At 38.3% G+C, this 27,280-nt stretch overlaps 1 protein-coding gene across 1 annotated transcript in view; it reads left to right on the plus strand.

The window, feature by feature from the left end:
- Positions 1–27,280, plus strand: part of LRPPRC (leucine rich pentatricopeptide repeat containing) — a 171,348-nt gene that overhangs the window by 59,136 nt on the left and 84,932 nt on the right. Inside the window, exons 16-25 of the mRNA XM_054021384.1 lie at positions 2,268–2,325; positions 3,475–3,581; positions 3,801–3,878; positions 4,232–4,285; positions 4,997–5,110; positions 6,364–6,494; positions 7,808–7,893; positions 9,490–9,697; positions 22,446–22,570; positions 23,230–23,336. Of these exons, the coding sequence (XP_053877359.1) occupies positions 2,268–2,325; positions 3,475–3,581; positions 3,801–3,878; positions 4,232–4,285; positions 4,997–5,110; positions 6,364–6,494; positions 7,808–7,893; positions 9,490–9,697; positions 22,446–22,570; positions 23,230–23,336 (1,068 nt within the window). The remainder of the gene's footprint in view (positions 1–2,267; positions 2,326–3,474; positions 3,582–3,800; positions 3,879–4,231; positions 4,286–4,996; positions 5,111–6,363; positions 6,495–7,807; positions 7,894–9,489; positions 9,698–22,445; positions 22,571–23,229; positions 23,337–27,280) is intronic.

Raw genomic sequence — 27,280 nt, forward strand, 5'->3', positions numbered from 1 at the left:
TGTTTGCTAGGACTTAAAAACAAAGCTTACGGTGAAAAAAATTGCACTGTTACTACTATGTTGTAGTAATATGGAGGATCTGATGTAAATGAACAAAAGCAAAGAAATTCCAGATGAAGGCAGTCACCCAGTTCAAGTCACAAACAGAAATCACTGTGATCATCTTGTCCTCCCAAGTGTGGTCCACGTTACATACCACCCCACAATGTAACACATTTGGTAATATCTGCAGAGTACTGGATAGTGAAGTCGCTGTTAGATCAGGACTGAGATGCATTAATAGAGCTGTGAGTAAGAAGCTTTCACTATGTTGAGTTCAGCACCTTGCTTTCAGGAGTTTACTTAGTTTTGTTTTTAAAGCTACTATCCTGTACTTGTTTCATTGTGCCACGCTGAAGTATTGAATGGATCATGGCATGTTTTCATGATAATCTTGTGTGCTTCAATCTGCCTATGAGGAAAATTGAGGACAAAGTCGAAATTGTAACTTAGAATGTCATTTATTTGGGTTTAAGTCAGCTAATATAAACAAGAACTGTGAAGCAAAAGTAGGTTGTTCTTGTGCTTCATTGCCTCTTTCTAATGTGGAAGGAAAGTCATAAATTTTTTCAAATGGAAGTTTTTGGTGTGTTGGGGTTTTTTGTTTTGTTTGCTTTTTTACATTTGAACTATCAAGAATATCACACAGGAAATTCCCTCCCATTGCTGGAGGAGCCGGGCAAGATCTTTGGAGATATCAAATAGTGATGTCACAAGCATGAGGCTGTAACCTGAGCTGCTGCAGGTCTTTCCCACAACTGAGAAAGAGAGGATGCAGTTTCTTTTGTGACCGTAGCTGAGCTGAAGTTGTTTGCTAGATTTACAAGCAGATAGATTTTTTTCTAAAATTGGATGCCTTAAGAAAAAAATTGCAATTCAGAAGTCAAGTATTGAAATTGAAAAATATCATTATAATGAACAAAGGTTGCGCCTCCAAGGAATCTCAATTTACAAGACTTCTTACTTTTTTAAAAAAATTGAACATTGTAACAGTCACTCTTTTTGTTATTTCCTCTCATCCGTTGCTCTCATGCCATTCTGGGATTTGATTTCAGGAGCAGTGGGCTGTATGTTCTTGTGACTTTTCTGATATATTTCCAAGTACGAGTAAGAAAGGGGGGCGAGGGAAGCTGTAGTTTAACTGTCCACATTGTGTTTTCTTGGTGGAACTGAATGTGATGTAGGCATCCCAGAGCACGACAGGTGTCTGGCTTTGTTTGTTTCTTTCTATTAGTAAGTGAAGATGCGTGGTGTTCCCCCCCACCCCATTTTCCATTACTTAAAATAGAGCTTTGTTCCCTCAGTATTTAGGTAACAACGTAAATATCTTTCTCATCCGTTTGATTTAGCTTTGATACTACCATCATGGTAGAAAAAGCCCAAATGTAGAACACTGACATACTTGAGAGAAAATGAAATCAGGACTTTATGTAATGGCTGTATCTTTGTATTAAGAAAAAACAAAGATGTTGTTTTAAAGGTTTTTTTGTATTTAGGGTGAGCATTTATCATATCTGTTTGGGGAGAGAAAGAATGTAGGGAGAATACCTTTTCTAAAATAAATATTAGCTATTCCTTCATTTTTATAAGACCAATTGGACCAATGTCAAATTGGTTCGTCTTTATACACTTATATTTAAGACTAAAGAACTACATGTTTTTGTTGGTGCTTTCTGTGTATGTATGAGGTGTCATTAAAAATGAATTTACTCATTTTCAACCAAGGTTGCAACTGATGTGGAACATCTAAATTGTAGACATTTTCAAATTAACATTATGGGACATATAACTTTTTCTGCACAGCTTCACTTGTTTCAAACTGTAAGAAAATAAAAGCTCTATAGGCCAGTTTCAGGCTTTTCAGCAAATTGGAACATAATTTTAACAACTCCAGAAGTGACATTGGTTAATGATTGCTGTAAGCAATGTCTTATTTATGATCACTTACTTTCTAGGATGATACATAAACAGAATAGAATAGAGTCTAATTGCCATACTTCAGAAAACATTTCAGTTTGCAATATATTTTTTTTAAAGAAAAACCTATTATTTACCAAAAAAAAAAAAAAACCAACTTCCTTGTATCTTATTTTTTCCTAGTGAATTACTGTGATGTGGTATAGAATAATATCTTAGTGGAGAGGTACTTTATTATTTGGAGAATTCAATTTCAGATACTATTTGCTTACTGCTGTTGACTGCAATGTACGATTATTCTGTCTTACCAGATAACTGAACTGTTGTACAAGGATGGACGCTATTGCCAGACGCCTCCAGGACCAACTGGTAGAGTTTCAATTTCTATGATTGTAACTTATCCACAAATCCGTTCTTCTGTGTAATGATGGGCTTGAGGGATTACAACAGTAAACATTGATTGCTTCTTGTTGAAAGTGAAATTTGAAAACATGTTGGGTAAAATCTTTATCCTGATAATCACAGCATATTTTATGAGATCCAGTGTGATCTTTCATTACTTTTTTTAATTAAAAATACATTTCATATTTAGAAAAATGAGCAGTTTTTAAAGCAAAATAGAGATTTCAAATAAATCAGTCTGTCAATACTATTCATATAGTGAAAATGTTTAAGTAGAATCTTTTCCAACTAATGTTCATTTTGATAACCTTTTCTAATTTTATAAAAGAAAATGGTACATATCAATCCAAATACATTATTTTGGAACACACTTATTCTGTTTTCATTTAATCTAGATAAATACATTGTCTATTTTTTGTTTTAATTCCTATTTTTCTGAGTACAAGTTTCGTACAGGAAACCGAACCTTTTGGAAAGTCCTAGCTCCTTCTTGAGTCTTGAATACAAGGCCATATACATTTTTATGCTTGAATGCATAAAAAAATTAGTGCTGTTAGCGAAGCCATCTTTGTTAATCTTGATTTTCATTGGCTAATAGGCAGCTCTTCACAGGATTATTGGATCTACTTGTTAAAATCATTTAATATTCTTTACTCTGTGTTTATGTTCCACTAGCTGGCTATAAAAAGCATTTTAATATAAAAAAATGTGTAAAAGATACTGAATAAAATATGCAAAGCTTTAGGAAGCCATTTTTTCTTTTGAGCAATGACAAAATATTTGTGTCAACTATTTGGGGTATTGGATAGGAAAGGGGGGGGAAGGCCTTGGGCAGTACCACTTCTGTCACACAGTGGTGGAAAGAATAGATTGAAGTAAGATTCTGTACTGAAAAGCTGTCACTGGGTCTGAAAATAATTAATATTCCTTTCACTCACCAGTTAGATATGTGCTCCCAAACCACATAATCTCTATGCCTCAGTGATCATTGTTGCCATTTCAGAGCCTCTCATCAGGGTGACATCTCACACCAAAATGATTTCTTATAAATTAATCTTGATAACATGACAGTCTCAGTAATTTTAGTGGAATGCTTTCTCTTGTTTTTTTCCACAGAAGCTGTTGGCTATTTTCTTTATAACTTGATTGACAGCATGAGTGACTCAGAGGTACAGGCCAAGGAGGAGCATTTGAGACAATACTTCCATCAGCTGAAGAAGATGGTACCATTTCATTTTTTGCTACATAATGCCTGTCCTGCCTGACATGTATCTATTAGATTTGAAATTGCTGCTTTTAAGTACAACCAGACCACTTCTCAATGACATGCAAGAGCTGGAGACTTAAATTATGTCTGAGATAATTTCTGTTAGACAAATTTCAGTTTGGTTGTGTTTCAAAACTCATGTAATTTTCCCCCCCTGTATTTTCCCTTGATACAGAATGTAGTAATCCCTACAAATATCTACAGAGGCATTCGCAACCTGCTGAACGCCTGTCATGTTCCTGAATTAATTAAGGTCTGTGGTTATATAGTAATTATTTTATTTCTTTAAAATATAAAATATATATGGTGTGTGTTCCAGGAATATAATCTTGCCAAAATAGATGTATTTGATTAACTGTCTAAACACTTCATCCTTTCCCTAAATCTTCTTTGCTCTTGAAACCCAATTTTATTTTAGAGTATTTGTGAAGAGCTACATTTGATGAAAGTATTTTAAAGAATCAGTCTTTTCCTTTTAATAAATCTAATAAGACTAGAAAAAAAGCTGTTGTAGTTGCCACAACATTTTTAGCATCTTAAACTCATTTTATTCATATAGTTTGTTCTTTTTATTTACTGATATTTTTATGTCTTAATAAATTTTAGGATATAATTGTATTGACTGATACAGAAAAGTTGTCAGTAGCAGACGTTCCAAAAGTAAGTAAATTAACTAATAGTTGGATTTCTTTGTGGCATAGTAATCTTTTTTTTTTTTTTTTTTGGATAATTCATGAAGGTATTAACTAGTTCTCAGCGATATAGTTGTATAGTCTACAACTAAAAGTATTCCTGTTTGGGAGGAGTTTGGGGGCCATGCAGAAGGAAGCACAGTCTAGTAATTAATACACAAGATTGGGAGTCAGAATATGTAGGTTCTTCCTCAGACTTGCTGGTTGAGCGTGGCAATTCACTTAGGTTCCATGCCTCAGTTTCCCCACTTGTAAAATTCAGCTCATAGTGGTGGTGTGAGGCTTATGCATTCTGAGCTCCTTGAATGACAGGAGTATATATCCAGTATGGTGGTGGTTGTGTGGCATCAAGTCTTTTTTAATCTTCAGTGTGCCTAGATCAGAGAGGTAAAGAAACAGGCCTCTTCTCTCTACTTCTATCACTAAAGAAATGAACCTGAGAGAAGCAGATGTTTCCACACTGTAAAAATGTTAGACTTCAAAGCTCCCATGGCTTCAGTTTTTATTATGCCATTGTCTCAAGTTTTAACTAGCATCAACTTCTTAATTAGCTACAACATTCTTAATTGTTACACATTTTTCTTTTGAATTAGGAGTGAACACGTTTCATCTTCCTTTGGCAAAGTGACCTATTAATTTTTTTTTTAACTTTTGTTTTCTCTTTATCACCTGTTTTTAGAACACTGAACTTGAAGTGTCTGTTTTGGAGGAGAAACTGGAAAAGCTAAAAGCTGAAAAGCAACCTATTGGAAATGTCCTAAAACAGCTTATAGTTGCTCTCTGTGCAGAAGAGGTAACTTGAGCAAGGCAGAGATAATTGCAAATGCTGAGCTATATTCAAAAGGAATGTAGATGACTGTATTATGGATAGATGTAGTTAAGCAAGGACAAGCGCAGTGCTTGAGGTTTCAAGGTTTGATGCTTATAAATCAAACAAGTCCAAAAAAGCAATTAAAGAAAAAGGGTAACTAATTTCAGCCACACCTTGAATGACATGTTTTGGGATTGCTGAAGTTTGTTTACGATAATCTGCAAAGTGAATGATAGTAACAGCTGTGATAGATTTATCATACATGCCAAATGTCCTTTCAAGCCATGGCTCCGGTCTCTTGTATCTAGATTGTCAAGCAACTGATACATGCAGTAATCATTTGCAAGTCAAATATTACTAGGTTGTTAATGCAGGGATTGAAATTCCATTTTCCTGCTGGAGGAAAGCTCTTTCTGAGATAAAGAGGCTCTTGCCTTCATTCGGCGAGCGTCCAGCTGTAGCTCATATTCATTTTAGTGGGTCTGCAATTTGTGGGATATCATCAGACTTTTGTCCAATTTCTTGTTCAGTATGATTTTGTCATATACCCATGGTTTTACAAAGGGCCATAACTGTGTTTAAGATTATAGCATAGTATTCCGTATCAATACAGCCTTTGGAGAGATTCTGTTTCTCAAATGACTGTTATAATGCTGTACCTGAGACTATAAGAATAGTCTGATAATTCATGGGCTTTAATATGGCACCCATTAAATTGTATAAACAGCAATGTAAAATACATATTTTAAAAGATTATGGCAAATGCTGAAGCAGCCTGTTTGTTGATTAGATTATGAACTGGTTTCTTGTCTTACAAAGTTTTTTCAATTTTATGTTTAGGATTTTGGTGCCTGATAAAATTAAAGCATGTCATTGTACATAAATATTAGTCCATATTCCATAATAAATCATGTTTGTAGTGGTATGTGTGACAACAAAAATCAGTCCATAATAAAACATTTAGACACTGCAATTAAAACAGGTAAACTAACGCCTAAAATACACCTTTCAGTTAAGTTGAACTGAAACATTTTGGGAACAGGTGAATTTATTTTTTTAAATAATTTTTATTATAAAAATTAGTTAAAGCAATACCAACTTTGTTTCACGAACATGTTTTTTTTATATTAAAACACTAAAGCTATTCATACAGCTACATATTGAACCCTAGCATTCATAATGTCGTATTGACTTTTTCTGTGGTTCACATCTTTGCTCTGTTCCTCCTTTTTTAGAATATGCAAAAAGCCCTTGAAGTGAAAGCCAAATACGAACCGGACATGGTTGTTGGTGGCTATGCAGCCTTGATATATTTGTGCTGTCGACATGATAATGTAGAAGATGCAATGAACCTGAAAGAAGAAGTGTAAGTACACCGGCACTGAAACATGTCACAGAGATTTATGCTGATACACAGACCTTGTTGAATTAAGTAGGTTGAATATTAACCCCTTCATACATTTTAATTAGTTTTCCCCCATGTGTATAATTCTTAAGAAAGATCAAGAATTTTTGTTAAAACAAGCAGTCCTTCTCAGATTATCACACTTTTGAAAGTGTGTGTGTGATGTATTATCTTAAATAAGCAAATGATTGTTTTTGTCAACAGCATTTAGCCTTTAAATTCAGGTTTGTTTTTGAAAAATAGTAATATAACTACATTTATATTGCATCAGAATAGCAATGCTTGTAAGTGACATTATATTTTAAGACCTGTCAGCAAACATTTCCTTTTTAAACCTCCATTTTCAGAGATTATATCTTGGTTGTGAAAATTAGCTCCCAGCTAAAATGTGTTACGCATGGTTTGTCTGGGAGCAAATTGTCTTACAGAGCATCCTCCTTTCTTGTCCCTTTCTCTCCTCACTCCCCAAAAAATTAAAATTCAATTTTAATATTACAGTGAATCATGATAGTTATATATAGCTTTTGCATACTTTTGATTCTCCCCCTTCCCTTGCTAAAATTTACTTGGATTTTACAGTGGAATTCAAGTCAGGTATCCATAATGTGGAGGGAGCTCTATCAGTGTTGAGAGAGACACAAAATGGCTCACTTGTTAGCGTTGAGAAACTTGCTATTGTGTGTATGTAGTAACTCTTTCCATACTGTTTTTTTTATGTAAATATCTCATCATGAGATTTTAGCAAGTAAGATTCTGAGTTTTATAGTAGTGCTTCAAAGGTGCCAACAAGTGCCTTAAAAAGCACCTTCTTCCCTTCCTTCTTCAATACTCTTGGGAAAGTGACTAAATTAAAGAAACAATATTATGAATAGTAGAAATTGAAGGGGCTACAGAAGGTGGATGACTTTATGTTCAGTGCTATTTGTACTGTAATACTCAGATGGGGTGTTTGCAGGAAGAAGTTTCTGTCTTAAATATGGGAAAGGTGTGCCTTGTTCTTCCCTACTGTCAAATTGATAAAGACATCCCTTTTTTAAACTCTCTGAAAAGTTTCTTTGCTGTCTAATATCCTTTTTTAAAGAGAAGAAATGTACTTCAATGGCAAACTTTGACTGTCAGATTCTCTCTGAAATATTTTAATCTAACTTCTGTGTAACTAATTCCATACCTTTGTTGCTTTTTTAAATATCTATTTAAGAATAACCCTTCATTCTATATACATTAAAAAACTGAACTTCTATTAATACAGTTTTTAATATGTTCTAATTTTGTAGCTTCCGTAAAGATTCATCTGTTGCTCTTGACGCAAACAAGTACTTAGCCTTGGTGAAAGTCTTAGGAAAGCATGGCAGACTAGAAGGTAAGCCATTTGCTTTCAGTATAAGTTTCTGCTGTATAATAAAGGTATCTTGCCAGTGGACTAAAAATGTGAGTTGATATTAATGGTATATCATGTCCTGCAAAGTGCTTGAACATTTTGCATACAAATTTGCATGTGAATTCAACCAGAGATGCTTGGACAGTACAGGCCATTAGTTTTAATGGATTGGCAAGCTTGTCATTTACATTTGCACAGCTCAGTGCTTTTTGCATTTCTGCAGCTAGTTTTTATTAGCATTGCTGTTTGGATTGAGTTTGAAGATCATGACTTATGGCACAAATTGCGTATGTGCCTAGACTAATGGCTTTGTTTTTGCTTAAGAAGGTCTGAAGGCTGAACATAGAACCTATAAACATAACCTTCTTGTAAGGGTCCAAACACTGCAGTAAAAATCCAGTAACTTGTTTTATGAAGTATTTTAATATTTTTTTAATGTCGGTATTCATTTATATTTTATTTACATTACAGTTTAAAGTCTGTGTGATAGATTGATTTGTAATTTTGGCTTTTAATGAGTTTATTGCATTTGATACCCAAACTGGATTCCTAGGTCTTTGCTGTAAATTATATGGACTTCATGTCTAATAATGTAGGAAGTTCCTAAACTGATTATTATAACCTACAGGATATTGCCAATTGTTTTAAAGACGGGCTGCAGAGTCTAGCCAACATAACTCAGTCTTTCAGTTTTTAATCTTACATTATGGCTATTTTCTTTGTTAATGTAAAATTATACCTTTTTTTCCTCATCAGATGATTTCATTGAAATTTCACTTGACCACTTATTAGAATTATATTCAAAATCCTTCCCCCTTCCAAGTGACAGTAAATTAGATCCTGGTCACCTCTACAGTGAAGAAGTATAGCTAAATTTTCTGAGTAGCATTATTTTCTGTGGTACATTTGTGATCTGCAAAGCTCTTTTAAAACATTAGGCTGCTTTTATTGCTTTTATGTAAAGTGGTCAAAACATTTTGCCTGTGCAATAATTAAGAACATTATAAAAATGCATTTATTCCATATACCAAAATGTTTGTTTCTGCCTTCCTAATGAAGCTTAATGAACCTAATGTTTTAACATGCAGTCTGTTAGAAAGCTTTCATTGGCTCTCCTTGGCTAATTAGTATCGACACAGCAAACAGGCCCTATCGGTATCAGACCATTAGTCTGGCTGTATATTCAGTGTAAACACATCTTTATTATCTGGCCTCGTGACAAGCCATCTGCTAAAGAAACAATGGTGTGATTTAGCAGATGTTAGCATTGAACGATAAAAGCATCCATTTAGTGGGATCTTGCAGCTATAGGGCAGACTGTACAGGGTTATGTGGTGCAAAGTGGGCACACAGTTCCTATCTATAATTTGTAGTCAAAGTTGCAGTGAATGATAAAGCCATGCTATTGTGGATTTATAATTGTAGTCTCGTTTAGAAATGCAAGTAGTAATTAACTTGAAATCGGCATTATACACCAGAATTTACATTCCTGCTGGGTTTGAAATGCTGTTTTAATAGCAGTTTGTTTTCCCTACATGAAATTACCTAAGGGTCTTTTGTGTTGTTGTTTCATTGTAGATGCTATTAACATTCTAAAGGAGATGAAAGAGAAGAATATTCCTATCCAAGATACAACAGGCATGGGCTTTTTCCACATCCTTAATGCTGCAGCCATGCGAGGTGAAGTTGAAACGGTGAATCGATTACATGAGTCCATTGTGACACTGGGCTTAGCAAAGCCTTCTACTAACCTCTGTGCCCCTCTGATTACTGTTCACCTTGAAAAGTAAGTTTTCTGAGGCTTGGTATTAAGGGTAGCGTATGAGCTAATATTTTATCATATTACATGATTTATTTATTATATACATACTCCATCTTCACATGTGTTTGTGTATATTAAAGTAAAACTTTTTGTGAGACTGTTTTAGATGGAACACTTCAAAAAACAGATCAATAGCTTATTTTTTGTTAATTATATTTCCTTTCATGGTGCCTACATGAGAGCTATGATTGTCACATTGACAAATTTAACACAATCAAAATTTGCTTACAAATTGGTTGTTTCAGATTTTAATCCTTGCAATTGTGTTTGAATAAGGGATATTTGGTCATAGTATGCTACATACATTCCTAAGTTACTGAGATAAAAAGCATGTGTTCCCCACCCAAAAGATGTATATATTTCATTGTCACTGCACATATCAATAACACTTATTTAGGTTGAAGTTAGGTTTCCTTGTCCATTAAGTAATTAGGTGAAAAGATAGGAAATCTGATACTACTCCCAAAGTATCACCGTATAGTCTGGGTGCTCAAGTCCAAATATTTCCCATTACTTTTCCATTTGTACCAGTAGTATAATTCAACAGGAAAATGAACTCCGTGCATTTGTTCTGGCAGGAAATAATTTTCATACACTGTGGCATATATCCTTGCATAGTCTTCTTAATATGAGACACAGTTACTTGAGAAAAATTCCACATTTGAACTGTATATAATTGGTTTTTATCACAGGAGTGTCAAGATTTAGGTACCCCCACCCCTTCAACACACAGTCTTCAGTGTTCAATCTATTTCCAGTTTTCAGTGCTTCTCTTCTATCCATTGGTGCTGGAACTAGGGGTGCTGGAGGTGTGGCAGCACTCCCTGGCTTGAAGTGGTTTCCATCAAATACAGGGTTTACGGTTTGGTTCAGCGGCCCTCAGCACTCCCATTATACAAATTGTCCCAGGACCCCTGCTTCTATCTATTTTGGATTCTGTCTCAATTCTTGAACAGTCTCTTCCAATTTGGTCACTGATTGATTTAATATAAATGTTTTTTTTAAATAAACCCCATATAAAATATTACTGATGTATTCACAGTGCCATCTATTGAACAGTCAGTCAGCTTTCAAGAATACGTGCTTGCTAACACTGGAACATCCAATCGTTGTTATATTAACTACCAGTGTTTGCTCTTATATGGGGGGGGGGGGGGAAATCTTTCTCTATAACCTCATATGTATGTGTATGGTTTTGTAATACTTAATTTTATTATTTTGTATATTTTAAAAATTTGTCATAATGGTCCAGTTATCTTTGATGCAAACTGAATGAAAGCTCTTTTCATAAACACAAATATTCTAATACATTTGGCAGCAGTCATGTGCTACACACTTCTCAATCAGCAGCACAGGCTTTCTTTGGTGCAATTCACAGGATGGGACAGTTAATTATGAACTTAGCTGAAATCTCTCACACACGTAAATGTTTACTATTACACTTCTATATTGTATAGCAAGAACAATTTTCTGCATACTTTTTATATAAATGACTTTCACAGCCTGTGTCTGGCATCCACAGACTTGTACACATTACTACAATATTCTACATGTGTAGTGAAGGTTGTATAAAGTTGTTTGAAACAAGTGTATGATCATGTAATTAAAGACCTTCATGCATGTACGAAAAGGGGCAAAGTAAAGATTGTATGTGTAGCTTTAACTTTGTCGTTTCCTAACTTTTGTGATTTTGAGTGCTTTCACAATGACACTGTAATGAAAGATTAACTTAGTCTTTTAATGGAATTAGGTTATTTTTAAAAAGTGAGAGACACATTCCATAATGTGGAAATATTTGGCTAGAAAGCACTGGAACACACTATCCCAAATAAGTTAAAAGGTCTGCAAGAGTTAGCTCCTTCCCTGCTCCTCTCAGGAAGGCTACAAGACAGAGTTTCTTCTCTTATTACGATAGGAAAAGCCTTGTTACCCCTTCCTGATACTCTTCTTAAAAAGGAACAGTTTCTACTCAGACTTCGCAAAAGTTCATCTTTAGGAAGTGATCCAAGCCTAAGAAATTTTTTCCTGAAAGGTTGAAAAGTTTTGGAAAATTATGATTGAACTGAGCATAGTGTTAGAATGGGTATGATTATAAATGTCCGCTATAACATTTGCTCATCACTGTGGTTCCCAAGTGATTTGCTACTTGCCATGCTATATAGCTCCATGGCAGCACACATGCAGGTGGTGAACTGCTGGAATTAAGTTGCTGCTACAGTTTTGTCACTTCAGAAGTTTGGCAAGCCAGTGGGATGAGCTGCAGGATTTTCTGATGTTCCATGGAACTGCTGGTGCCTTTTTAAAAAAAATTATTAATTCCTGACATTGGTAGGAGGGAAAGGAAAACCCTGTGATTGTTATGGAAGATTTAAATAATCATAGTGTTAAAATGCTTACTCTTGCCTTACCAGTCTTTTTGGACTTGCAACTAAGTTTTTACATCTTCCAAATCAGTTTCAGAGACTTGTTCCTCCCACAGACAGCATGCAAGATAGGAAAGATCTTCAGAGCCTTCACATTCTTAACACTTTTTAAGGTGACAGTACCCAATAAAATATTTTCTTAACAAAATCTGATGAAGTAAAAAAGAGGTGTTCATTAAAGGGATGAATGTGAAGCAGTTGGGGACTCCTATGATTGGTACAGCAGGAGGCAAACCCCCATTCTTATAGCCCACCTTAACCGTCTGACGAGGGAGGTTTGGATGGTAAGTTCCCAGCAATGGATTTGTTGGAGGGACCTGGAGGGGAAAAGGAGGGGGAGCTGGTGGAAGCCCCAGACCTCTGGTATGGTAAGGTCCCAGCAATGGATTTGCTGGAGGGACCTGGATGGAAAAAGAGGGAGAGCTGGTAAAAGCCCCCCCACTAATTACAGAACAAATATGAGGTTACCTGCACTGTACGTTATCTGCCGGGTAGTCCCAGACATCTAATAATAAAGTTGCGGCCTGATTAAACCCATGTCAAATGTCTCCTGTCCTTCTTTTAGCATAGCCAGACAACCCATTTTTTCTACCTCCCCCAACCCAGTCCTTTTATGGGTAGACAGGGAGGAAATTTTACTAACTAGTTCAGAAATAGATGATCATAGAAATAAATAATGAAGACAGTTTTTTGTTTTTTCCCAAGATAAAGCAATTATCTCAATTAAAGTAAAAATCCTTTTAAGTGACCTTAAAAGGTATTAGCTTTATTCTTGGTGTGAGCACTGTATTAGCTCAAGAAATGTAAATTCGGCAGGAAAAATTGCAAAAAAGCCTACGTATCCAATCTTCAATCCCTCATTCAAGATAATTCTTTTTGGAATGGTATGGCAAAATATCCTAATCAGGATATTGACTTTGGATGTTTTTAATTTTGAGCAACCCTGTCAAAATCTTCCATAGGAATATAATAAGCTTGAAGATTGGGCTTAAAACTTGTCTTACTTTTGAACTGATGCTTCCAATTGCTGATAATGGGGAGAGGTTAATGCTGTGACTGTGTGTGTTACCTGTATAATATGAAAATCCTTGAGGATTTAGGGGGTAATTTTTTGGGGTTATTCTCTGCTCTCCTCTATCAACTGTCAAGGGAAACCTACTCAAACACTAACAGATTTACAAAACTGTAAAGAGGTTTGTGAAGCTAATCTACTTCTATGCTATACGGTGCTTTGATAATCTCTATTTACAGGAGGGGAAATAAACATCTACCACAGTTGCTGATTTTATTCTTACTAGATAGCTGCACAAGCAAACTTTTAAAATATAAATGTGAATGTTATGTAAGGTAGAAACTTAGTTTCATTTGATTTATAAAGTTTCTCTAAAAATGGAATTATTTCAGATCTCAATTTATATTTTATCTTCCCAGATTTAAAGAAAAATATACTAGTTAATTTATACATCCTGGATAAATACATACTTGAAACCCTTATCACATTTGCTAAGAAAATTTCCAGGTAGCTAAATATAAAATGTGCATTAAATCTAAACTATGTAGGCAAAATATGAAACTATTTTGTTAGCAGAGATCACTGAACACAACCTGTTTTTTAATTGGTAGAGTCATTTGAAAATATCCAGAAGGTGTAACTGGATTGTATTTGTTTAAAAATGATCAAAATAGCAGTTTTAATTTATGCTATCCATTAAAGGGCCCTGTGGGTTAATTTGTTCTGCAGTCTGTGTGAACACACATGCATTTCATTGGTGTCTCATATACCAGGTGTGTAGACTAAATCTGAAGCCTCTGTTTGTCCATAGTTCTTATCTAGGTTTCATAGTCTTAAGTACATGTGTGGTTTTGTGTGCTAGAGATGATTCCTTGGTAAATACAATAAGTTTCATGACCTTCTAACTCATTAATTTTAAAAATAGGTAATATTTTAAAATATTGCTTACTTTAATCAATGACAGTTTTTTTTCTAATTTTCAACATCTTTAATCCAAGTATTTTTATTATTTCTGTATTTTTTCCTCCTAGTTTAAAACTCCTAAGTGCTGCAAGGAAATTAAGGAGGTTTGGCTCTTTTACTCCATTATTGCAATTAGGAATTTAGCATCATCAGTGCCAGAGGACAAAAGTGGTTCATTTGCCCTAGGGGGACAGGACAGTGATAAGATGATTTTTCGTCAAGGATCATTGGGTCGTAATTAAGTTACATTCATGGCTATTGCTTTTTGAAGGATGATTGGTAAATGACAGGCTTCATGTGCTTAATACGGACAGTGTTCACTAGGGTTTTTTCTCCCTCTGTCAGAAAATCCTGTTGAGCCTGATAATGTAAATGTGGCATTTTATTCTGAACAAAAGAGCAGGGAAATGAGCTATCTTGTCTAATCATTCAGTTGTTTAACACCGACTTCCAGTTTAGACTCAATTGGCTGGAAAGCACTTGACATGTGAAGTTAGTGCTGTTCGGAACGCATGTTTGAGTAAATTTTAAAGTAAGTGACAGCTAAATTGTACCTAGGGAAATTACAAAGCCTTCAACACAGTTAATTTTTTGGGGAGGATTAGTTGTAATTGCAACACCAGTCTCCTTGAAGATTCCTCGCTCTAGCTGATGAACAGAAAAAAACATTGTTATTTCAAGAGCCCGTTTTCTTAACAGAATAATTTTTGTAAAGCTGATTGTACCTTACTGAATTGATTTCCCTCCATGCTAACATCTGCTTCAGATTTGCAGAGAGGGATTTGTTTTAAGAGTGGTTTTTTTTTTCTTTTTTTCTTTTTTTTCTCCCTTCCAGAGTCCCTTTTTTTTCTTTCTCCTTCTCTAGTGATTTCAGGTTTGAGAGCTTTTCAATCAGGAAACCCCTTAGGTAAATTGCCATTTCACTAAAGCTTTATGCATAACGTTGTAGCACTTCATTCCAATTAAAATCAATATTTGGAGTCTTTCTATCAAGCAGACTCTCTGGTTTGGAAAGTTGTTTATTACAAGTAAAAGGGTTAGTTCTAGAGCTACCTGCTTGAAGCAAGAGGGGAATGATTGATTTATATAATTTGAAATAGGTATGAGAGAAAAATTAGATGGTGGTCAGTCTTGTTACAGAGTCTGATCCTGCAAACACTTATTCTTGTCAGTAACTTTATTTATGGAAGTAGTCCAACTTAGTTCAGTGATTTTTCAGGATTGGGGCCACAGTATATAAGAATTCACAAGTGCCCCAGGCAAAAATAACTTGCCTCGTATTCTTACAAATAGAACAGTCTAAATTGCAGCGCAGTGCTGAGTTAGAGCTGTCTTGTATTTATGTGAGGATCAAACATAATACGTTTAGGCTGCTTCTGTCATTTAGGTTATGATAGCATACCTCCTTTTTTTAAATGAAGAGATTGTAATGAGAAATAATATCCGAACTGCTTATGTGAAGTGTTTTTTAAAAGAGAAATAGGAGTTTGCCCTTTAAAAAGAAGCATAAATGGCATTTGTCGACACTAATAAAAAGAAGTAAAATTTTAATAGTAGTTCACCCATAAAAACAAAACTCCCATTCTTTTCGATGATCCATGGATCATGTGAATTTATATTTAAAAACTTAGACCCCTACCTTGCATTGATGACCCCATGGACACACAAGTCCGCTAGCCTGGTTGTGAATGCTGCATCAGGGCTTTACTCTTTTGGGGCCTGATCCAAAGCCTGCTGAAGTCATTGGACACATTAACTAAAATGTGTTTGGGATCAGACACTTTATCCATTATATGAACCTTTGATATGTAAATTTGGATACTGATGAATATATAAATTGTATAGGAAGATTGTGTCCAATAAGATTTTCAGACATTAACTTGGACCTGTCTGGTTATTTGCACACACATTTTGTTCTAACTGTAACTTACAAAAAAAAAAAAAAATTAAAATGCAGAACTGTTGTAAGGTTTAGCAAAATGTGCATTCAGAACATTAACATAATCTTAAAAATAAATTAAATTTTAAAGCTGTGTAGTAAGTTCTTGTTTTGTCAGTGGGCTTTCTTCTGCTGAATTATTAACAACTTCTCACAAAAATACTTGCCAGTCCCCGTCCGTGTCTCTCCCCCCCCCCCCCCCCAAAAAAAAAAAAAAAAAAAAAAACACCTCTTGTCTTACAGTAAATTGTGGTTGGGTAGCCTTATAAAACAAAAACTCCCCAGCAGTGTTGCTCTAAGGAAATTTGAGAGAAATGTAATAGACTGTCTCATTATTGAGCTTAAACTTATTTTGGGGGCCTGAGTATGGAAACATTTTGTATGTTGTATGAGCAGCAAACACCATAACATGTATGTTTCCATTTTCTTTTTATTGGCTTTTTTTATTCTGCACACACAGTATAAATATCTTCAGAATCATACATTTAGAGACCAAAACCTATTAATATCTGTTTGATTGACATTCCAGTTATTCATTTCATTTATTGATAGCTTTGACCTAAAAGAATCACTTCAATGCTGTGGGTATACAGCTGAGACAATACTATTGCTGTTTAAGAATCAATCTGAGCTGAATTTACAACTGAAAACTTTAATTTATATGTATAAGTGCTGTTGTGCCTCCCAAGAATTTGAGTAGTTTTCAATAAAAACTGATTTTAAAGGTGTTAAACTGAACTTGCATCTAAAGCAGAAGAAAATACTGATTACATGAAGTTTTATATCCATCTATATTTCATCCATAGTATTTCTCTTGTATGACAGTAATCTAGTCTGCAACATCTACTTGCAGTTTTGAAATTAACCTGTAATTTAGTCTTCACCCCAAATGACAAAAATTCAAATGACTCTGTGGGGTGCCAGAAGATGCACTGTAAACAGGGCTTTGTAAGGGGATACGGTAGAGATCCGACAAGTTAGGCTCATTTTCACAGTGTCAGTAATATTACAATAACATTAACATTTCTTGCTTTTTAATGCATTTTAAAATATTAATATCGATGAAATCGTAATAAAATCAAGGGCAATGTAAAATTTTGATTAAGAAACTAGAATGATACAAAACTAACATGTGCCATGTTAAATGGATTAAAAACTGGCTAACTGATGGGTCTCAACGTGTAATTGTAAACTGGGAATAATTACTTAGCAGGTATGTTTCTAGTGCAATTCCACAGAGGTTGGATTTGGTCCTATGCGATTTAACGTTTATCAGTGACCTGGAGGACAACATAAAATCATCACAAATACAGTTTGCAGATGACACAAATATTGAAATGGAGTAAATAATGAAGAAGCCAAGTCACTGATGCATGCTTCCATGCTGATGATGCTCATTTAAAAAAATAAGTGTTAATTAAATTTCTGATAGAGCTCCTTGGGGCAGAATTTTATGTCCCCTGCTCTGTTTTACGTGCATTCTGCCATATATTTCCTGTTATAGCAGTCACCGATGATGGCCCAGTACATGTTGTTCATTTTAAGAACACTTTCACTGTAGATTTGACAAAACGGAAAGAAGGTACCAATGTGAGATTTCTAAAGATAGCTGCAGCACCTGACCCAAGTTTTAAGAATCTGAAGTGCCTCCCAAAATCTGAGAGGGATGAGGTGCGGAGCTTGCTTTTAGAAGTCTTAAAAGAGCAACACTCCGATGCAGAAACTACAGAACCCGAACCACCAAAAAGGAAAATCAACCTTCTGCTGGTGGCATCTGACTCAGATAACGAAAATGAGTATGCGTCGGTCTGCACTGCTTTGGATTGTTATCAAGCAGAACCTGTCATCAACATGAACGCATGTCCTCTGGAACGGTGGTTGAAGCATGAATGGACATATGAATCTTTAGTGCATCTGACATGTAAATATCTTGCAACGCCAGCTACAACAGTGCCACGAGAACGCCTGTTCTCACTTTCAGGTGACATTGTAAACAAGAAGCAGGCAGCATTATCGCCTGCAAATGTAAACAAACTTGTTTGAGCGATTGGCTGAACAAGAAGTAGGACTGAGTGGACTTGAAGGCTCTAAAATTTTACATTGTTTTATTTTTGAATGCAAGTTTTTATCAATAATTCTACATTTGTAAGTTCAACTTCCATGATAAAGAGATTGCATTACAATACTTGTATTAGGTGAACTGAAAAATACTATTTCTTTTGTGTTTTACAGTGAAAATATTTGTAATCAAAAATAAATATAAAGTGAGAACTGTACACATTGTATTCTGTGTTGTAATTGAAATCAATATATTTGAAAATGTAGAAAACATCCAAAATATTTAAATTTCAATTCGTTTTCCATTGTTTAACAGTGCGATTAATCATGATTAATTTTTTTAAGTTAATCGCGTGCGTTAACTGCGATTATTCGACAGCCCTAATATAAATTTAAAATTCAAACTGACGCTGGGATGTGGAAAATTTTCTGAATGGACAATATTACTTAATGGCCTGTTCTTCTTCGAGTGATTGTTCACGTCCATTACACATTAGGTGTGCGCGCGCCGCGTGCACGGACGTCGGAAACTTTTTCCCTTAGCGGCTCCCGTCGGGCCGGCGGGGCCCCCACCTTCCCGCCAGAGCGGCGCCCCGCTCCAGGGTATATATATCCCTGCCGACCCGACCCCTCCAGTTCCTTCTTACCGTCCGTGGCGACGTTGGAACAACTCTGTCTCTCGTCTGAGAGTGTCCCTTAGCACATTAGAGTTATCTAGCAGTTATCAGTTAGTTGTGTAGTAACAGGCGGAGACGTAACGATACGCCTAACCAGGGCCAGAATCACGGCCAGGGCAAGCCGCAGCCGGGAAATAAACCAGGCTTTTGAAGCTACGCCCGAGGACAGCGTACCACTTCATATACCGGATCCTCCTTTGGGTTTCAAGGACCGTCTGTCCCAATTCTACCGGGCCTGGTCGCGCATAACATTGGACCGCTGGGTCCTGCGCACAGTGAAGGCGGGCTATACCCTCCAGTTTTCCTCGCCCCCTCCCTACCATCCCCCTTCCCCGTCCCTCTTCAGGGACTCTTCTCACGAGCAACTCCTCATACAGGAGGTACAGACCCTTCTCGCTGCAGGAGCAGTAGAAGAGGTCCCTCTGGACCTAAGGGGAAAAGGATTCTATTCCAGATACTTCCTGATCCCCAAGGCGAAAGGAGGCCTCCGTCCTATCTTGGACCTGCGCGATCTAAACAGGTTTCTGATCAAAGCGCGCTTCCGTATGGTCTCCCTTGGAACTATTATCCCATCCCTGGATCCGGGGGATTGGTATGCTGCCCTCGATATGAAAGATGCCTATTTTCACATCGCAATCAATCCGGCCCACAGGCGTTTTCTGCGCTTCGTCGTCGGACAGCGCCATTTCCAATTTACTGTCCTGCCCTTCGGCCTGGCATCAGCTCCACGGGTGTTTACAAAGTGCATGTCCGTGGTAGCAGCCTTCCTTCGAAAAAGAAGGATGCGTGTGTTCCCGTACCTGGACGATTGGCTACTCGCGGGCAGGTCGGAGGCCGAGGTCCGATTCCACGTGACGCTGGCCTTGCAGACGTTCGACAAGCTCGGCCTCCGGGTCAACGTGCCGAAATCCACGTTAGTCCCCACACAGAGGCTGGACTTCATAGGTGCTACCCTGGATTTGGTAACCGCGCGAGTGAGTTTACCAGAGGCACGGTTCGTGTCAATTCACGGGGCCGTAAGCTCGGTCCAAAAATTTCCCACGACAACGGCAAGGTGTTGCATGCAGCTTCTGGGGCATGTGGCAGCTTGCACGCACGTGGTCAGACATGCCCGGCTGAGACTCCGGCCTTTACAGTTGTGGTTCGCCCACACGCATCGCCCCAACAGAGACCCATTGGATCAAGTAGACACGATCCCGAACCAGGTGCTCAGCTCACTACGCTGGTGGCTCGATCGCCAGCAGGTATGCGAAGGGATCCCCTTTGCTGCCCCACAACCCACTCTGACGTTAGTGACAGACGCATCAGACATGGGCTGGGGGGCGCACCTGGGGGAACTGCGGACCCAAGGGCTGTGGTCCGGAGAGGACAAGCTGCTTCACATCAATCTGAAGGAGCTAAGAGCGGTTCGCCTTGCCTGCCAGACCTTCCACGCCTTCCTAAAAGGTCACAGCGTGGCAGTCCTGACGGACAACACTACCGCCATGTTCTATATAAACAAGCAGGGCGGGTCCCGGTCTTCTCCCCTCTGTCGCGAGGCACTCCAATTATGGAACTTCTGTATAGCCCATGCGATACACCTCATCGCGACGTATCTTCCGGGAATTCAGAACGGCTTAGCAGACCGCCTCAGCCGATCCTATCGAATGCACGAATGGACACTGAGAGGAGACGTCCTGCATTCGATCTTCCGGAAGTGGGGGTTTCCCCGGGTGGATCTATTCGCCACCAGGGACAACAGCCAATGCCCTCAGTTCTGCTCGTTCCAGAACCTCAGCCCGGGATCATTAGCGGATGCTTTCATGATCCCATGGGGAGGGAGCCTAAAATATGCCTTCCCTCCATTTCCACTTATACAAAAGGTTCTTCTCAAGACCCGCAGGGACAGGGCAACGATCATACTTATTGCCCCGGGCTGGCCTCGCCAGCATTGGTTCACGTCCCTGCTGGAACTGTCCGTAGCCGATCCAATCACCCTTCCCCTCCATCGCGACCTAGTCACGCAAGACAAAGGTCGCCTACTCCACCCGAACCTGTCTTCGCTTCATCTCACGGCATGGTATCTCTCTGGCTGAACGATGCAGAGCACAGGTGCTCTCACCAGGTTCAGCAAATCCTCCTTAATAGTAGGAAGCCCTCTACAAGGGCAACATACCTGGCGAAGTGGAAAAGGTTCTCCCACTGGTGTGAGCCTCAACGCATACAGCCTTTACAGGCCTCGGTTCCGTCCATCTTGGACTATTTACTGCACCTCAAGAATCAAGGGCTTGCGCCCGCCTCTATTAGAGTTCACTTAGCCGCTATTTCGGCTTTCCATCCGGGAGAGTTGGGAGTGTCAGTATTCTCCAACCCCACAGTGGCCCGATTCCTCAAGGGGTTGGAAAGGGTGTTTCCCTACTCGCGCCCGCCGGTTCCGACGTGGTCTCTGAACCTAGTCCTAAATAGACTCATGAGTCCTCCCTTTGAGCCCCTGGCCACTTGCTCCCTCACGCACCTCTCGTGGAAGGTGGCGTTTCTCGTGGCCATCACGTCGGCCAGAAGGGTATCGGAATTGAGGGCCCTCTCGTCGGAACCACCCTATACGGTGTTCCATAAAGATAAGGTGCAACTTAGGCCGCACCCCAAATTCCTCCCAAAGGTGGTGTCACAGTTTCACATGGGGCAAGACATTTGCCTCCCGGTGTTTTTCCCAAAACCCCATACGGACCCTCACCACCGCAGCCTACATACCCTGGATGTCCGAAGGGCGTTGGCATTTTACCTGGAGCGGACCAGGTCGTTCCGCAGAACACCCCAGCTGTTCATTGCGATTGCGGAACGTATGAAAGGCTTGCCTATCTCGACACAGTGCTTGTCGGCATGGATTGTGCATTGCATACGCACTTGTTATGAGCTCGCCAATGTTCCGGCCCCGGATATCCGGGCCCATTCGACTAGAGCCCAAGCGTCCTCAATGGCCTACTTGGCGCAGGTCCCGATCCAGGAGATCTGTAAGGCAGCCATCTGGTCGTCCATACACACGTTCACAGCCCATTACGCGATCCATCATCAGACCAGAGAGGACGCGATGGTCAGCCGGGCTGTGTTACAGTCAGTTGTACCTTGACTCCTACCCACCTCCAATGGTAAGCTTGGGAATCACCTAATGTGTAATGGACGTGAACAATCACTCGAAGAAGAAAGAACGGTTACTTACCTTCTGTAACTGTTGTTCTTCGAGATGTGTTGTTCACGTCCATTACACTTCCCACCCTCCTTCCCCTCTGTCGGAGTCTCCGGCAAGAAGGAACCGGAGGGGTCGGGTCGGCAGGGATATATATACCCTGGAGCGGGGCGCCGCTCTGGCGGGAAGGTGGGGGCCCCGCCGGCCCGACGGGAGCCGCTAAGGGAAAAAGTTTCCGACGTCCGTGCACGCAGCGCGCGCACACCTAATGTGTAATGGACGTGAACAACACATCTCGAAGAACAACAGTTACAGAAGGTAAGTAACCGTTCTTTATTAAGGAGTTTGTGTAAAAATCCTTATGCGATTAGATGAATTTAATTGGAAACCCTAAGCCATACTGTACTGTTTTGTGCATACTTGGCTTATAGGCTATCATCATCATTTTAACTTAAATTGTGTACCTTTTTTCATAAGGGATGATATACCTGCTGCGCTGGAAGCTACCATTGATTGTTGTAAGAAGTATGACAGTGTCCCTAGGATCCATGACATCTTGTGCAGGCTAATAGAACAAGGAAATACTGATCTCCTCCAGAAAGGTTAGTTGGATATAGTCAAATATTGTTGGTTGGGTTATTTTGGGTTCTTTATGGAGGTGGTGGTTTAGTTTCGTTTAGTTTTTGGTTATCTTTACATCAGGCTGTGCAAACAGTGGGAAGATGCGTAGAGTATATGTGCATAACTTTAAAGCTTTCAGCAGCATCTAGGTATCCTTTTTGCAAATTGAAAAAATGAAATTTATTTTAAGTATGAAGGAACCTAATGTTTCCACAACCGAATGCCTAGCTATTAACAGAAGGCTGCTATAATGGAATATATGTCAGTCCATTGGTGTTGACACACCCTAACTTGTTCTATATGTCCCTCCCTCAACATGTTTAAGAAATCCTAAATCCTTGTAGTCTGCAGCAATATAGAATGCCAATTTATAATCTGTTAATGCTGTTGAATTTAATTATTATAAACTATAATGCAGATTAGCAAGAGTACTTGAAATATATTTAACCTTGAGCTGCAAGGTATCTTATAATATTTTGTCATTCTTAGTATCCCTTTCCAGAAAATTATTCCCCCATCACTTATTTTGTGTTTTGCTAGGTGTGGGGAATCTTATTTGTTAGATTATTTTTGACATCTGTTTTTAAAATGGTTCCCAGTTATTAAACAGACAATGAAATTAGTTTTCTTCTCTCTGTAGCCATGGACTTTTTGAATCAAGATCGAGGTGAAATGGCGATGCTCTATGATATCTTCTTTGCCTTCCTGAATACAGGAAAATACAAAGAGGCCAAGAAGATCATTGAGGTGGGTTTTTAACTACAGTACTCTAATCATGCAGCTATTTAGACTCCTAATTAGAATATATTTAAAAATTTTAACCTTTAATTAGTCTTGTTCTGATTCATGTTAATAAAATTCAATCCCAATAATGAAGGGGGGAAAAAACAGAGAACTCGGTCAGCTTCTTTATTATGTATAATTACAGTTCAGAAGAGGGAGAGTCTGGTTGTATATTGAAGTTGTTTCCTTACTTTATCAAATTCACTGTTACATATCAAAATGATATTTGCATATTAAATCTCGGATTGTGGAACAATTAAATTAAACTGGCATTCCTGGGTGTAAAGTTACTAATCCTCTTTCCCAAGGAATTCTTTGTTCTTAAAAGCACTGGAATTTAATTTGCTGCAGACCATACTCAGATTTATTTGTAATGCTTGTCTACAAGTTAATCAGCCAAACAAGTGCTGTCTGCTACTGTTTGGCATTTAATTTAGAATTTTTTTAAACCATGATAAGCAGCTTATAGAAAGTGGTAGGTGACAAACTTGGTCTATTTAGGATTAGTATATTTTATCTAGGCTTGATTGAAATTTTGCTTACTGAAATTGATAAGTCAAAAGGGCAGCTGCAGAGTCTGCCCAGATTGTGATTTTTTTTCTTAGCTGTGTGTGTGTGCGTGTGTGTGTGTGTTTAAATTCTGCATTACTTGTCCAGTTAACATTTTAAAGGGAGAGTCTTTCAGAAAATGAAACTTTGTTGTCTTCTTTCTTTGAACTTTCTTTTCTGAAACACCTTTTTTCCTTTAGGGGTAATCTCGTAAGGAAAAAAATACATGAGATAACAGAAATTCTCATCTGAATCATTAGACATTAAAAATCTTGCATAAAAATTAACTGTTTTTTTTTTCTTTAGTCACCTGATGGTAGGACAAAACTGTATCTTTTTAGAAAATGCTTTGCACTTTTGTAGAAAAGCAGTAGTCCTAAATGTAGTGAGCTTTTGATGCTTTAATAGCTTTATTATGATAATACAGAAAAGAATACAATGCAGTTATTAGCAAGGACTGAAGAGGAGTTTATTTTAAGAGTGTGACTGAAATACAAGAGAAAAGAAAAAGGCGTAAGAAGGATAAAACTTGTTGTGGGATGTTTAGAAGTGAAATGAATGCCAAAGGAAATGTAAGATATTTTGCAGTTTTCTGTGTTTTTACTAGCTGTTTCTTTGGATTTAATAGACTTTTCTTTCACAGTTTTTTTCAAATATGTTCTTGAATTTTCTGTGTACTGATGGTAATTTCTTTATCTTAAAAAAAGACTTTGTTCAGAGACTATTTCAATCACATTTTAAATTAACCAGACAGTAAACAAATTATATTGTTTGATTTGGTTTGAAAACCTACTTCTCTGTATAAATTAGCTGTTGCCAATTTACCTCTCCTGTTTCTTTAAGAATTAAGAAGAAATGAGCAAGTTAACTTTGGTGATTGACCATGAAATGTTAAAAACCAGCAAGAGTCAGAGATTCTGACATAAACCCCAATACTGTTATCAAAAGATCAGATGGACATCTGGCTGTCTTGCTTGTCTTTTTATGCTCATTGGATTAGGATTTCCAAGTCTTGTGTAACCTTTACAAAGTCTGATTTGGTCCTTTGTATATGTGGGTTACGTTTCTTCTAAACAAAGTTATTTTCAATAACTACTGAACTATTCCTTGTTTTGTATATAATAACAAAGGTAAATTCTAAACATCTTTGTTTATAATGAAACAGATAATCAGGGCTATTTAGTGTTCCCTCTCTAAAAAGGTTGGCAAACCGAAGGTTACCATACAAAGCTATTGCCTTGGGAACTGAGAAAGTGATGATCAGAGAGAATATAATGCCTCAAGCTATTACTGCCCAGTTGAGATCACTACTTCAACCTAGTGTTGTGTTATTTCGAGAGCCCAGATGTGTGCTGGACACTTTGCAGTCAAATAAAAAACTTGCAACCTAGGGCCCCAATCCTACAACTGGTTTGGGGTCTAAACCTTCATCCGTATAAGTGAATAACAATAGTGGGGGAGGAGTGTGGGGAGGAGATGAGAAGGGATACAAGAAGTCGGATCATGGAGTTGCAAATGTTTATGTGCAGGTATTGGTGGTTAGAAATATAATTACTTTTTAAATATAGGTTGCTTGATTATTAACCAAACTAATTTAATTTTTGTGGTGGACAGAGATGAAATCATGGTTAGAGGAGTGAGGGCAGTTGGAGGGCATTTAATAGCAGGAGAGGTTGGAGGGGCAGCAAGACTGAGATAGGACTGATAGGCTAAAGGTACATAGAAAAAGGTAGAGGTAAGGATCAGTTGCAACAAAACAAGAACAAAAGTGGAGGGCATGATGAGGCAGTGCAGAGGCAAAACTGATTGGTGGCATTACAATAGGTACATCTGAGGAAGTGGTAGCAGAGTCAACTAATGATTGCTGGAGGATTCTGGTGTTGGATTCCTGATGTTGTTCTGCTGAAGTGTGCTGAGCAGAATAGAGTACAGGTTCTGATCTTGAGAGGGTTGAAATAACATGTGTCCAGAGTTTGGTTTGTAGTTCCTTTGGTACTTGGTGGTGCCAGGTGAGGTAGTTTTGATACCTACACAGGGGGAGGAGAGTTAGAAGGCCTAATTTAGTCGAGCCTTTCCCTCTGCTGCTACTTGTGGTCTTTGGGGAAGCAGGACTCTGAAGCTGTGTCGCGGGCTGGCCCTGGGATGTTAGGTTGCTACTGGGATCAGTTGCCTTCAGACAGGGAATTCTGGGGAAGGAGGAGGAAGGCAGTAGTTGCTGTAGTGCAGGTCTAACATTGCCAGGGCCACCCAGAGGGGGAGCGGACATTAAAAAAAAAAAAAAAAAAAAAAAAGGCGCCAACCGCTGTGGTGCTTGTACTCACCGGGTGGTGCTCAGAGTTGTCGTCGACAGCAGGTCCTTCACTCATTCCGCGTCTTCGGCAGCACTGAAGGACCCGCCTCCAAAGACCCGGAGCGACTGAAGGGCCCACCGCCAAAGACCCGGACCGCTGCTGGGTGAGTAAAAATTAAAAAGGCGGCCCATACTTTCTCTCCTCTCCCTCCCTCCCTCCCCCCCCCCCCCCCCCCGGTGGCCTTGAACATTGCTCCAGGGTTGTCTTTTGCTGTGCACTCACTGACAACAGCCAGGTTCCTCACGGTTCTGTCAGAGAAGGGGTTCACAACACGTTTATGTGACCAGATGTTTAGACAGGTACCCTTCTCTCACTTCCTTTTCTCCAGGGTGCCAGACAGTGAATTTCCCCAGTAAGTCACCAAGTTCAGTTCAGGTTGCCTTAGGGAAAAAAACATTGTTGGAGAAAATAAAGGCAATTAGAAACAAAATAAATATAAAGTGGAGTTTAAACACATTAAAACTAAAGATTAAAAACATGTAAGTGTAGTGAACTAGCCCCAAAACTTAAGATATACTTATTAAACAGGGTGAAAAAATGTACATCTTAGAAAATCCTTTTGCTTAACTCTTGTCTTTAAATAATAATAATAAAAAAAAAAACTTTGTCCAGCTTCAGTCTGTGTCTCTAATCAAAATCTCATTCACACAGGGGTCTGTCAGGTAGTCTCTTGTTTCTCTCCAGAGCTGGTAGATACAGTGTTTGGTTTGGGCGTGTGGTGTGGTCATTTTGTGCTGCATTACTGGTATATTCTGACTGTAGACTCAGTGCAACTGGCCAGAGGAGGATCACCCTGTGTAGGAATCCTTCAGTGACAGAGGGCTATCCAGCCTCTATAGTATCCCTTCTCCCTGTTGCCAACATAGCAGATGTGGCTAGAGCAAAGGATGCATGTTTGGGGTTTTGTGATATCCTGCCAACCTCTGGTTGCCATTTCGGTCATTGTCAGTTGACATAACAGCATCATTTAGACTACGCTAATTTATGCTTGGGGACTAGACTGCCACA

Source organism: Malaclemys terrapin, chromosome 3 (assembly GCF_027887155.1).
Source record: "Malaclemys terrapin pileata isolate rMalTer1 chromosome 3, rMalTer1.hap1, whole genome shotgun sequence".
Taxonomy (NCBI): domain Eukaryota; kingdom Metazoa; phylum Chordata; order Testudines; family Emydidae; genus Malaclemys; species Malaclemys terrapin.